Source organism: Chiloscyllium plagiosum, chromosome 3 (genome assembly GCF_004010195.1).
Source record: "Chiloscyllium plagiosum isolate BGI_BamShark_2017 chromosome 3, ASM401019v2, whole genome shotgun sequence".
NCBI lineage: Eukaryota > Metazoa > Chordata > Chondrichthyes > Orectolobiformes > Hemiscylliidae > Chiloscyllium > Chiloscyllium plagiosum.
In genome coordinates, this window is record NC_057712.1 from 72,800,826 (window position 1) to 72,815,499 (window position 14,674).

Here is a 14,674-nt window from a genome sequence, read left to right on the forward strand (position 1 = left end):
GGGGGGTGTGGACCTGACCTAGTAGTCACGGAGGGAACGGTCTTTGCGAAAAGCGGATAGGGGTGGGGAAGGAAATATATCCCTGGTGGTGGGGTCCGTTTGTAGGTGGCAGATGATGAGATTTATGCGGAGGTTGGTGGGGTGGAAGCTGAGGACCAGGGGGGTTCTGTCCTTGTTGTGGTTGGAGAGGTGGGGTTCGAGGGCGGAGGTGCGGGATGTGGATGAGATGCTTTGGAGAGCATCTTCAACCACGTGGGAGGGGAAATTATGCTCTTTAAAGAAGGAGGCCATCTGCTGTATTCTGTGGTGGAACTGGTCCACCTGGGAGCAGATGCGGCGGAGGCCAGAGGAATTGGGAATACGGGATAGTATTTTTGCACAAGGTAGGGTGGGAGGAGGTGTAATCCAGATGGCTGTGGGAGTCGGTGGGTTTGTAGAAAATGTCAGTGTTGAGTCAGTCATCGTTGATATAGATAGAGACCTGTCCTACCTGTCAATCTTCCTTCCCACCTATCCACTCCACCCTCCTCTCCGACCTATCACCTTTACCCCCACCTCCAACCACCTATTGCACTCTCAGCTACCTTCCTCCCCACCCCACACCCTTCCCATTCATCTCTCCACCCCCAAAGCGCTCAGCCTCAATCCTGATGAAGGGCTTTTGCCCGAAACGTCGATTTTCCTGCTCCTCCAATACTGCCCGACCTGCTGTGCTTTTCCAGCACCACTCTAATCTTGAATCTAACCTCCAGGATCTGCAGTACCCACTTCTGCCCTGTTGAATGACTTAAACCTAGTTTTCTCTCCTGCATGCCTGGGATTGTGATTTTTGTGATCGACCATTGTAAATTTTGGTGAGTTATCACTATTCAAACAGCACTTGCTCTTTGTTCTTTACCGAAGCACGTTTAGTTTTCTGTATGGCTTAGAATGTCAATCTTTGAATGGTATTTTCTGTTGGCAGGCTGCAACATGTACGTGTTTCAGAACTTTGTGGGTTTTTTTTCATTTAATCTGATATGTAATTACATGGAAATTACATGATTAGCATTTCAAGACCGTTTTGTCATTAAGTATCATAACCATTTTGAAATATCTAATAATATTTCATCCATGGAATTCGTAACATAAATGAGTATGCTTATTTAAATTGATTATTTTTCCCTTCCCCTTGCTACTGAAAGAATTAGAATTAATTTTGGCTGCTGTGAAAGCATTTGCTTTTCAAAAAGCAGTATGAATTTGAAATAATTCCTTCCTGAACTACCAGCTTTTATGTCTCATTGTTGAACCCTAATTTAGTAAAGAATTTCTGGCACATTGCCAGTTTTTGTGTGAATTCATTTAACTTGACTAATCTGACAGTAGAGTGACAGTGAATTGCTTCAGAAATGTGCCTGTAGAATTTTGTCTGCTGCAATAATGCATATAATAACACAGGATATTATTGATGAGTGTCCTTGAAGATTAATGTGCAGTTACTTGTTACAATTGCAAATGTCAAAGGTTTCCATGGTAATCTTGGAAACTTCAAAGATCCAGCTTCCTTTATGCTTTCATTGTTAAAGTCTATTTTCTTTTAGAATGCATGACTCAAGATTGCCACCTACACTTGGAAACTGGTAACTTATTGAGTAATTTAAATATGCCTCCATAATTTTGCAATTGATACTTAGTCTAATTTTTCTTCACTGTATGCAACCTTTTGCACGGTGCTGTCCCTGTAAGATTGCCATGCAGCAGCCCCTGTGCACATGTTCAGAGGAACATTGGTCATGCAAGGCCTCTTTGCTTCATTGTGTGGTACATTGCAGATTAGTGCACTTTAGAGGATACGCTTTCTTTTCTGATTTCCTTTGCTTTATTAACCATTAATCATACTTAGTTGATATTCTTGCCCTCAAACATTGTTTAGTTATATATGAGATCACATCTTTGACCTAGTCCTCATTTAAATTATTGTAGGATTGGGTGATGAAATAGATTACCCCTTTCAGAACCTTTAATCCAGGCCAAATGTAAGGATCACTATTAGTATCCACTACAGTTATTTGTTCCATTTGTTCCTTCTTTATGCTTAGTGGTGTAGGCTGAAATCAAGAACCAATTATATTATGCATTTGTAATGATGTAAATTAAGTCTGAGCATAATGATTCATTACTGCCAATTGTCTTTTTATATATTTCGCATTATCATAACTAAATTTAAGCATTTACTAATGTAGTTATTGCTTTTAAATTATAATTGACTTGTGAAAAAAAATCACACATTGTTCAAACAGAATATTGGCCCAAATCTTTCTGTTGTGATGTAAGTTGGGAGATGCATCTCAGGACTTTGCAGAATTCCTAACACACACATACTCATTGTAATTGTCTCAGATTCTTAAACTTCTGATGAGGTGATCTGCCGTGCCTTGGAAACTGCTTGAAAATCTCTGACCTAGAGTGTTCGGTGCAGAGTTAAGCCAGATATGCAGGACTTAGTTGGATGCTTATCCTGGAGTGTTACAATAATATCTGGTGTAATTCTGTGATCAACCAGTTTGATCTAAATAAGCAGCACGCTTAATAATCTAATGACTTCGCTGACCCAACTGCATCCCCCTGACTACCCACCTATGCCTCCAAACACCTAACTGTCCAAGTTCCCACCAAACCATACCGAACTACCAAAATAAAAGCAAAGTGCTCAGAGTGATACCGATGTGAAATTAAAAAACGAAGTTTTGAAAAAGACACATTGGACTGGTAAATTAAACAGTAACTCTGTTTCTCTGTCCATAGAGGTTGCCACCCCTGCTGAGAGACACCAGCCTTTACAGTTTGATACGCACTGTACCCCTACGTCCCATGAGACTTACCCCACCCCCGCCACTGGATCTGACTACCCACTTACTCATACTTGCAGTCACGTACACATTGAAAGACCTGGTCCTTTAAAAGTATACATGAATATATATTTAGGTAAATGACTTGTATCCATCTTTCTCCTACCAAATGCTTTCTTTGGGGATTACTGCGCTGATGCTTTACCCAGGACTGGAAGTTTTGGCTGAAAAGCTGTAAAAGATTTGAGTCACAGAAATCTTTACAATGGCCTCAATGCATTCACCATCATTGCTGACAATATGATGTAGACCTCTACTCACTTTAAATTTCAGTTTTGTCCAAATTCTGATGCAGCGCTGAATGAGTCTTGACCTTTGCCCTATCCCACAAGTGTAAGTCTATTCCTGTCTTGTTAAATAAAGGCAAAGTCTGCAGGGCAAATAAGTAATTTTGCGAAAGTAAGTACTGCAGATGCTGGAGATTAGAGCCAAGAGTGTGGTGCTGGAAAAGCACAGCCTGTCGGCAGCATCCAAGGAGCAGGGAAATCGATGTTTCAGGAAAAAGCCTGATGATGGGCTTTTGCCCAAAACGTCGATTTCCCAGCTCCTCACCTGCTGCCTGACCGGCTGTGCTTTTCCAGCACCACACTCTTGGCAAATAAGTAACTTTGACCACAGTGTCATAATACAAGGAGCATTCAAATGGAGGGAGAGAAAAGGAGTATGGAAGTGCCAGGAGAATGTATAGTCAGGGAGCTATCGGGGCAAATATCCACCCCGGCTCATTTTGACAACTGCTTGCTTTTTGAGAGCCGGTTTTTGGTTTTTGGGGGCTAGCTTTTCGATGTTACTCACTCTTTTATGAGGTGATGTCACTTATTAACATTGTCATGATTGTAAAAGGCCAAGCAGGTGAACCTCTTGGAATATGAGTTCACTGATTGGAGCTGCTGATCTGGTCCAGTTAGGGAGCTCTGGCTGACAGATAAGAACAGGGTGTCAGGTATTCTGTTCATTCTGACAGCAGGCTATGGGGATGCTGAACCAGTGTCAAGAAATCTCCACATGTAAGTAAAGAGTGATTTCGTGATGGGCTACCAGCCTCTGTGGAGTTATTTCAATTACTTTCTGGTAATTTATGGGGTATTTGGACTCAGATCTAGAATTGAAAAATTTGTCAATCATTATCAACCCCATTAAACTTCAAGCCAAAATACACAAGGAAAGCATTAATTGTTTGGATGCCACACAACAAGCATAAATCAATATCACAGTATTCAACTTGCAAAATACTGTGCAAGAAGTGTAAATTAGTATAAGAATGTAAATTTGATTAGATTCCCTACAGTGTGGAAACAGGCCCTTCGGCCCAACAAGTCCTCACCAACCCTCCGAAGAGAAACCCACCCAGACACATTTCCCTCTGACTAATGCACCTAACATTATGGACAATTTAGCATGGCCAATTCACCTGACCTGCACATCTTTGGACTGTGGGAGGAAACCGGAGTACCCGGAGGAAACCCACACAGACACTGGGAGAATGTGCAAACTCCACACAGACAGCCACCCAAGGCTGGAATCAAACCTGGGTCTCTGGCGCTGGGAGGCAGCAGTGCTAACCACTGAGCCACCGTGCCACCCGTGTAAAGGAATGTTTACCTGGAATGAGAGGATGTCTCATAAGGAAAGGTTGGACAGGCTAAGCTTGTACCTGTTGAAGTTCAGAAGACTAATGGGTGATTTGACAGAGCCATGTAAGATCTTGAGCATTCGTGATAGAGTAGGTTGGAGGGGATGTTTCCTCTTATGGGAAACCTAGAACCAGATGCCACTGTTTAAAAATCAGCAATCATCTATGTAAAACAAAGACAAAGCAAACCCTTTTCTCTGAAAGTCATGAGTCTTTGAAAATATCTTCCTGAAAATGTGGTAAAAGTAGTGTCCTTGGATATTTCTAAGGTAGACAAGCAGGAGTTTGAAAGAACATAGCAAGCCAGGCAGCAGCAGGAGGTGGAGATGTCAATATTTCAGGTGTAACCCTTCTTCATTTCTGAGGCAGAGACACTTGTTGGAGGGTAAAGGATTAAGTGGGAATGCTAATTTGAGGTTACATTTGGATCTGTCATGATCTGATTGAATGATGGAGAAGCCTTAAGAGGCCGAATGGCCTACTCCTGTGCCTAATTCAAATGTTTGTATATTTTCTTTCAAAACAACAAGTAAATATTTTGATACATCTAAAGTCACCACCCTAAACCCATCTTATGTAAACTGATGAGGTCACGCTAATGCATTTCCATCACATTCATAGAAGTAGAATATTTTAATCAGATAGCTTCTTAGTGCGTCTCAGATCTCCGTCTCAGATTTAAACTGAGCAATTGACGCAGTATTCATTACAATCACTTTCACAACAATTTTCTCATTGAGTCAAAGAATCCCTACATTGTAGGAAGTGAGCATTCGGCACCGTTCCTCTGAAAAGCATCTCCCTACCCCATCTCTGTAACCCCAATGGGGAATGTACCACAGCTAACCTAGCTGACTTGCACATCCCTGGACGCTATTGGGCAATTTGTTTTAGCCAGTACCTTTAATCTGCAGGAGTCGTTCCTGAGCACATAGTAATAGAGATATACAGCAAGGAAACAAACCCCCAGTTTAACTCGTCCATGCCAACCACATGTCCTAAATTAATCTAGTCCCACTTGCCAGCATTTGTTCCATATCCCTCTAAACCCTTCCTATTCATCTATCTATCCAGTTGCCTTTTAAATGTTGTAATTGTACCAGCTTCCACCATTTCCTCTAGTAGCTCATTCCATACACGCACCACCCTCTGCGTGAAAACGTTGCCCTCTCAGCTTAAACCTATGCTGTCTAATTTTGGACTCCCCCACCAGAGGGAAAAGACCCTATCCATGCCCCTCATGGTATTACAAACCTCTATAAGGTCAACCCTCAGCCTCCGATGCTCCTGGGAAAACAGCCCCAGCCAATTCAGATTCTCCCTATAGTTTAAGCACTCCAACCCTGGCAACATCCTTGTAAATATTTCCTGAAACCTTTAAGGTTTCACAACATTCTTTCTGTAGGAGGGAGACCAGAATTGCACACAATATTCCAAAAGTGGCCAAACCAATGTCCTGTACAGACACAACATGACCTCCCAACTCTCTCACTCAATGCTCTGAATAATAAAGGAAAGCATACCAAATGCCGCCTTCACTATCCTATCTATCTGCAACTCCACGTTCAAGGAACTATGAACCTGCTCTTCAAGGTCTCTTTTTTCAGCAACACTCCCCCGGACCTTACCATTAAGTGCACATGTCCTTCCCTGATTTGCCTTTCCAAAATGCAGCATCTCACATATATCTAAATGACACTCCATCTGCCACTCCTCAGCCCATTGACCCATCTGATCAAGATCCCATTGTACTCTGAAGTAACCTTTCTCGCTCTCCACTGCACCTTCGATTTTGGTGTCATCTGCAAACTTACTAACTATATCTCCTATGTTGATATACAACTCATTTATATAAATGACAAAAAGCAATAGACCCAGCACTGATCCTTGTGGCACACCAGTGGTTGCATTCTTCCAGTCTGAAAAGCAGTCCTCTCACCATCACCCTCTGTCTTCTACCTTTGAGTGAGTACTGCATCCAAGTGGGTAGTTCTCCCAGTATTCCATGTGACCTAACCTTGCGAACCAGTCTACTGTAAGGAACCTTGTCAAACGGCTCCTTAACTTATACTAGAGATACTAAATTCATTTGCAAGTCATTCATTACCTCAGTGATTTCAAGTTTTCCTTGGACCTAACTGGCTGAATTGTTCCTTTGTCGGCAGAAACTATTCACTCTTTGCAGCCTTACTCCCTCACTGTTTTACAGCTTCTCTGCCACCTCTCTCTCACCACCACTTCAGCCTCCCTGTGTTTCCCAACCAAGAGGTAGAATCAATTTGAATGGACCTTAGATGGAATAAGACCTGTTTAATTAGACAGAAATTAAATTGAGAAATTAAAGAAAAATATATAACGAAGATAATACAGCAATTATGGAGAATCTTTCTCTTGGTTGGAGAAATTAATTTCCAGGACTGACTGACTTGAGTTTATCAAATGTGTACAAGATAATTTTATGCATCAGACTATTGGGGAAATAACTTGAGAATGGACTATTTTAGATTTTGCAGATTGCAGTGATGCAAGGTTAGTTGATGATCTTGTAGTGCCTCTGGGGAAAATGCTCATAATATATTGAAATTTGTCATGGAGTTAGAAAGTGATTTAGTCCAGAAACAAACTAGGGCTTAAAGTCTAAAGAATGTAAACCATGTAGGTTTGACAGATGATTTATTTCAGATGAGTTCAGCTATATTAAATAATATTTGATAAGAAATGGCAATCTGATAAATGGCCCTAAATATTGATGCAAATAAAATTAGAGATAGTGTTAGGTTAAAAAAAAAGTCTTAGAATGTTGCTATTTAGAGTGGTAAACCTGAAGATTTAGAGGATTTTAAGATTTTGAAATTCAACAATTTTCAGCAAAATATTTCATGAAAATACATATAGAAAATCTAGCAAGAGTTGTCAAATTGGATGGTTATAAACTTCAATGGGTATGTGAAATGAAGAGACTTTCAAAAGTAAATGTGGAAATTTTACAAGCAGAGACAGGACCAATTATAATAGTGAATAAAGAAATGATACATGGATGATTATTGTATTTAGTTCTGGGCACCATACTTTATAAAGGATGTATTCTGCATTCAAGAGGGTGCAGAAATGATTTATGAAAATTGATTCGAGGTTGAGACCAAAATGCTGAGGCTGGGAGTGTATTTGCTTTTGAAAAGAGAAAATTCAAAGGAGATTTAATAAACATGTTCAATGTCGAGGGGTTTGGATGAAGAAAATAAAGAAAAACTATCTCTTATGACAGAAGAGTGAAGAACCAGAGGACATGGATTTAAACCGATTCTTTTTTCAAAATGCACAGATAGAACAATGAACAAAGAAAATTTATAACCCAGGAACAGGCCATTCAGCCCTCCAAGCATGTGCCGATCCAAATGCACTGTCTAAACCTATCGCCCAATTCCTAAGGCTCTGTATCCCTCTGCTCCCCACCTACTCATGCATCTGTCCAGATGCACGTTAAATAAATCTACCATGCCTGCCTCTACTATCTCTGCTGGCAACGCATTCCAGGCACTACCACCCTCTGTGTAAAGTCCTTGCTGCATGTATCCCCCTTAAACTTTTCACCTCTCACCTTGAACGCGTGCCGTCTCGTTATTGAATCCCTCACCCGGGGAAAAAGCTTATCTCTATCCACTGTCTATACCCTTTGTAGACCTCAATCAGGTCCCCCCATAATCTCCTTTTTTCTTATGAAAACAATCCTAACCTACTCAACCTCGCTTCATAGCTAGCACCTTCCACACCAGGCAAGATCCTCGGAAACCTTCTCTGCACCCTCTCCGAAGCATCCACATCATTTTGGTAATGTAGCGACCAGAACTGTACACAGTATTCTAAATGCGGCTAAACCAAAATCTTGTATAATTATAACATGACCTGCCAGTTCTTATACTCAGTACCCCATTTGATGAAGGCAAGCATACCATATGCCATCTTGACCACTCTATCCACCTGTGCAGCCACCTTCAGAGTACAATGGACCTGAACCTCCCAGATCTCTCTGCTCATCAACTTTACCCAAGGCTCTTCTGTTTACAGTACAGTTCGGTCTAGAATTAGACCTTTCAAAATGTATCATCTCACATTTGCCTAGATTTAACTCCATCTGCCACTTCTCTGCCCAACTCTCCAATCTGTCTATATTCTCCTGTATTCTTTGACAGTCCCCTATGCTTTCTGCCACCAAACTTGGTGTCATCTGCAAACTTATTGATCAGACCACCAATGCCCTCTTCCAGATCATTTATGTATATCACAAACAACAGTGATCCCTGTGGAACACCACTGGTCACCTTTCTCCATTTCGAGAAACTCCCTTCAAGTGATACTCTCTGTCTGTCACATCATAAATGATGAGAGGAAAATCTTTTTTATGCAACTAAGGATATTGAGAAATACTAGTGATTAAAGATTGTGAAAATCCCCTTGACCTGATGACCAAACTGAAACATGTAAAAGAGGTAATTATAGACATAGTGGATGCATTGATTTTAATTTTCCAGAATTTTGTAGAATTTAGAATATTTAATTTATAATAGAACAATGATGGATTTTGGTGAACATAAACTGAAGTGGCCGTATTTGTACCAGATCATAGGGCTGCTCTCTCATTAGCGAGCAATGACTGGTGGTGGTTTAACCTGACGGTCAATGTACCTCGGGTGATGGGAGAGGTTGAGAAGGAGACACCTTCGTGATAACCTCAGCTGATGTGGGAATTGAACCTATGCTGTAGACGTGACTCTTCTTAGCCAACCAAGCTAATCACTGCCCCAGAATACAGTGCTGCTATTCTAGAAAAGCAGAAATAAAGTAGGGAACTATCAACAGATCAGTTAGTCTCTTATCTGTCTAATGGGAAATTACAGAATTAATCACAAAGTATATAATAACTGGGCACTTTGCCCATCATGATATTAATTTTTGAGTCAAGAATCTATGAAAGAGAAATTGTGTTTGAGAAATGTACTATCATGTCCACTCATAATCTTAAGGATGTGGTTGTACTGCCTCTTTAACAGTGATGGAGAACATTTTAGCTTGTCTAGAAGTAGCTATCTAACTCTTCATTAACGTTTAGCTTGAACTTGATGTCATATTGAGTATATAGTCAGTAATATATGAATTCCTGTTATAGAAAACAGATTAAGCAGTCCACGGAGTCTCCATATTGCCTTCAAAAATCATTGTGACGTCTTTTATAGTGTTTGTCAGAAACAGGCTCTGCTGCCTGTGTTCTGAAACATTAAAATTAACCATACCACTATGCCCCATAAATCTCTTTCTTGGAAGCAGCACGAGATTGAAACCTCAAATGTTTTCCAACTATATTTCCTACTCTAAATAATCACATCCTTTAGCTAGAAAATGCACAAAGGTTGTGTCTAAGAATAGGCATGAACAGTAATCTTGCAAGAGAAAAATACAATTTCTCTTCTTGTAATGTGCCATTAGTTGGGTAGTAGATATTGCAATGGAATGTTTAGCTGTGAAAGGAGAGTGGCATCACAGCTGCATCTGCATCTTGGGTGCCATTTTTAGCATCCTAGGTTAAGAAGGAGCATATTTTTTCAAGATCAAGATTATATTTCATTGAAAGTATTAATCATCTTAATCTCTCATCTTTATTAATGTTAATATTGCTAGATCAGCTTCTTTAAATACAACTAAGTAATATTCTGAAGTGATGAGGACAAATGGCTTTTTATTGTTGCGTGAATGGTTAACTAAATGTCACGTTGCTTAACATAAAAACAATCAAAGGTTTCAGATCTGTACTTGTACTTATGTCGCACATTCTGGTATAGTCAATACATTAGTTAATATATGAACTGTCAGTAATGTGCTATATGTGAATGAATGAATTTATCATTGTTTGCTTCGTGTTGAGATATCTTCTCGAGCTTACTGGTTTATATATCTGGTCTTTCAGATCACGTATCAGTTGGAGGGCTTGGAGACAGCTTTTATGAATATTTGCTCAAGGCATGGCTGATGTCAGACAAGACTGATGAAGAAGCCCGGAAAATGTATTATGATGCAGTTCAGGTAAACAGGGCATTTTAATCTTCCATCTATTCTCTTGGTAATACAAGTGAACATATGGTTTCCTGAAAAAAAAAGTGATGCAGAAAATGTGAAGCATTTAGTGCTTATATTTGACAAGTTATAAATTACAAATTAAATAGATAATCGTTTTTTAAAGTTTGACGTAGTTAAATTGAACTGCTGTTTTTAGGAAAGAAACATATTTATTTTCTTTGTTTGCCTGTTACAGAATAATACAATAATCTGTCTTCAATACATCAAATGATATTGCGTGGAACACTCACATTTTAGGATAAACAAGTTTATAAATATTTCTATTCCCATTCTTTCCATGATTGGATTCTATGAGGATGCTATGTGGACCTCAGGGTGACAAACACAGCTAAACAAACAGAGCCTTTGCATGATGTTTTCTTGAAGCATGGCACCACAGTAGGACCTATGGGATTGTCACTTTGCTTCTTTGCCAAAGTTCTACATAATTTTTAGATCATGTTTCTTACTCTGGAACCAGGAGTGTTATTCTAGCAAATGTCAAAATCTGAAAAGACGTATTTGGCTCCTTCAAGCATTGCATAAAAATAGGATGTGAATGTTCCTGCATATATTGAAAGTTTACCGTCTTAGTTTACCATTTAATTAAAGGGTCCTTCGTTTATCGTGAGAATTTAATTTGGCTCCAGTTTAAACAAATGCCATCTGACTGGAAGCAATCATATAGCTTCCATTCACCCATTTATAGCAGCAATATATATGTAGCCTGACTGCTTTCTAGCTTATTAAAACAAAGTAACTACAAGCAATTTCACTTATGTTAGATGCACTCATTACAAATTATAAATGAAAAATATTTCATGAACTCCAGTGTCTCACATCCTGAGTAAAGTGTTTGCCGAATAAATTATTTGTTCCATTTTACAATATAATTGCATTGTAGAATCAGTATAGCCAATGATGAATTTAATGCTGTTGTAACATTGTAAATTCAGTTTCTTAAATTGCATTTTTAAACAGCCAATTTTGACTCAGTGGTAGCATGCTCAGCTCTGGATATAAAGTTGAGGTTTTAAGTGTCAGTTGAAAGATTTGAAGACAATCCAAATTGACTCTTCAGTGTGGTGCTGAAAGAATTCTGGTCTGCGGCTGATGCTGTATTTCTGGTGTGCTGTAAAAGTGGGACATCTGTCCTCACAGCTAGATATGAAAATCAGATTCAAAGAAGAGTAGAGGAATTCACCTGATGACCTGACTATACCCTTGACAATATTAATGGGATTATCTAGCTATTAACCTTGTTGCTGTTTGTGGAACCTTGCTGTGAGTTTTCCTATATTACAACAGTAAATATGTCTCAGAAATATTCCACTGGCTGTAAAGCACTATGGCATGTTGTGGGGATGTGTGAAGTATTATGTAAATAAATGTATTCAATTGAACTAAAATTGATTGCTTTTGTTTTTGCTTATTCAAAGACACATAGCAATTGTCTTCAAGAATTCAGGCACATTCCTGATTTTCTTTTAGTGCTAAGTTTGAATGCAGGAAGGAACTTTTTAACTTCAGCTTGTTGGTGTTTGAACCCCTTTATATTGGTAACACATAAATAGTTGAAAATAGCCCAGTGACAAATGTTGTGTTGCAGTAATGTCAAACTGCCGTTGGAAACACACTGGGGAGAAAGGAAGGCTGGTAACTTATTCTTATCTAAATCTAGCTCCTGTTTAGGTTATAAAGCTAAGTGATTTTGGAAAACCATAAATGATTCATATTTAGTGATCTGAGCATCTCTATAATGGAAAAAAGTTCACTGTAAATTGAAGTGACCAAAGTATTGATAACTGACAAAATTGTCAATAGTTGTACGTCCTAACGTGGAGGAACAATATGAATACTAGAAGTTTGCTTATCGCCAGACACCCTATGTTGCGACAACGTATTTATCCCAGAAAACATTTAATAGTGATATTTTGTTATTCTCACAGGCAATTGAAACGCATTTGATTAGAAAATCCAATGGAGGCCTTAAATATATTGCTGAATGGAAAGGTGGATTACTGGAGCACAAAATGGGCCATCTGACGTGTTTTGCAGGAGGAATGTTTGCACTAGGTGCAGATGGTGCACCTGAAGAAATTCGCAGCCATCACATGGAACTAGCTGCTGAGATTGCACGGACTTGCCATGAGTCTTATGACCGTTCAGGTACACCTTACCTGTTAATGTCTTTACTCTCAGCTGTTTTTTCCCGTTCCCCATGATATTGATTCTTTGCTGACTGTAATTGCATAGGGGTTGGCCAACTTCTCCAAGTGTCCATTTCTCACTGATGATCCATTCCCTGGCATAACAGTAGCTAATTCAACCGCAGGTAGCATTGCAGTTTCTTCAGATCCTGCTGTCGCCTATCATCCACAGCGGCACACTTCCAGGGAGGATCATCATAATATGTGAAATATACAACATGGAAACAGCTGTGACTGCCTAATCCATTTGTCTTGATGTTTAAGTTCCCTAGTAACGAGGAGCAGGACTCTTGGTTTCATTTTTGCCTTCTTCCCAAAGGACATTGAAGTTATTAGGAGCCAACCTTTACACTATTCCATTCTTCTACTCACGCATATTTCCTGAATAACTCTCTAGTATTCTTCAACAGATGGTAACAAGGATGTTGAACACAGCACTTTATGCCCTCTTGCTGTGCTTTTATGAAGTGTAAAAACTTAAGGCAGATGGCAGAATTAAAGTAGATGCAGAAGTAAAATGTAAACTCTTGGATACATAATATCAGGAGATCATTTGGGTCTGGATTCATAGGAAAAATAACTTTAAAAATGCTATTGAAATAATATTAACTCAAAATTAATGTCAAGGAAATTATATGGTTCAAAGGACTTGTCTAAGTTAGATGTGTAAATGAGAGGGTGGAATCCTTCTCCTTATGCAATACAGAGTGCTGTAAAACAATCAGCCATGCAGTTAAAGCTAATTACTGCTAAACAAGGGGTCTAATTTATTACTGATGTCTTCACTGTGATTTCAGTGAGACAGATTACTACCGGCTCTCCATGACCACTGCCAATTTCTTGTCATCTCTCTTTCTGTTGTCAACCTGTTTATCTAACATTCAGTCCTGGATGAACTGCAATTTATTCCCATCAAACTTTAAGACGACAGACGCTATCATCCTTGGCACCTCACCATGTAATCCTCCTATTTTATCAGCAGTTTGAAAACTGCAAACAAAATCAAGATCACAAAAAAACTCAAACCTTGGCCAGCTTATTTCAGCATTCTCTTTTATAAATTCTCTCCCTGCCTCTATTGCTTTAAAATAAAATTTCAGCATTTCAAGATTCTAAACTTCATAATTTAATAAGTCGTTTCTGATCACTGAAATTTGTGTTTTCCTGTTTTTGTACTCAAGCTGTTTTTTTCTTGTACTAATTTAATAAATGAACCACATTTCAAAGGGGAGCAATTTTGAAAATTAGTCATTTAAATTTTTGATAAGTAAAAATTTTGGAACAAAATTAATGTTATGTTATAACTGTAATGTACATATTATTTGTTACATGGTTAAATTATTTTGACCTACTCTTAAATATACAGCCACTAAATTAGGTCCTGAAGCATTCAGATTTGATGGAGGTGTTGAAGCTATTGCAACAAGACAAAATGAGAAATATTATATCCTGCGACCTGAAGTCCTTGAGACACACATGTACATGTGGAGGCTAACCCATGATCCCAAGTACAGGCAGTGGGGTTGGGAAGCTGTACAGGTATGTATTTTTCTCCCTAGCTTTAGTAAAACAGCATGTATTTGACCAATGTACCTTTTCTATTTGCAAATGTTATATTTCCATGATCGTGCATGGTAACTACTGTTAGAACACACGTTTGTTTTTCATGATTCATTTGGCTCTTAGGCCTGACCATCATATGATGAGAAGGGTAACTTTAGTGGCTAAACTTCAAAAATAGTTGCATAGATTAATGTGTGGGTACATCACAATTCATAGATCGCAATACAGGTATTACTGTGTACTACCTGCTCATTTCAATGATCTCTGTA

General features: G+C 39.0%; 1 protein-coding gene across 1 annotated transcript in view; it reads left to right on the top strand.

Annotated features, from left to right (window-relative positions):
* man1a1 (mannosidase, alpha, class 1A, member 1) overlaps positions 1-14,674 on the top strand; it is a 460,574-nt gene that overhangs the window by 424,621 nt on the left and 21,279 nt on the right. The window contains exons 8-10 of the mRNA XM_043684356.1: positions 10,484-10,599; positions 12,582-12,801; positions 14,209-14,381. Of these exons, the coding sequence (XP_043540291.1) occupies positions 10,484-10,599; positions 12,582-12,801; positions 14,209-14,381 (509 nt within the window). The remainder of the gene's footprint in view (positions 1-10,483; positions 10,600-12,581; positions 12,802-14,208; positions 14,382-14,674) is intronic.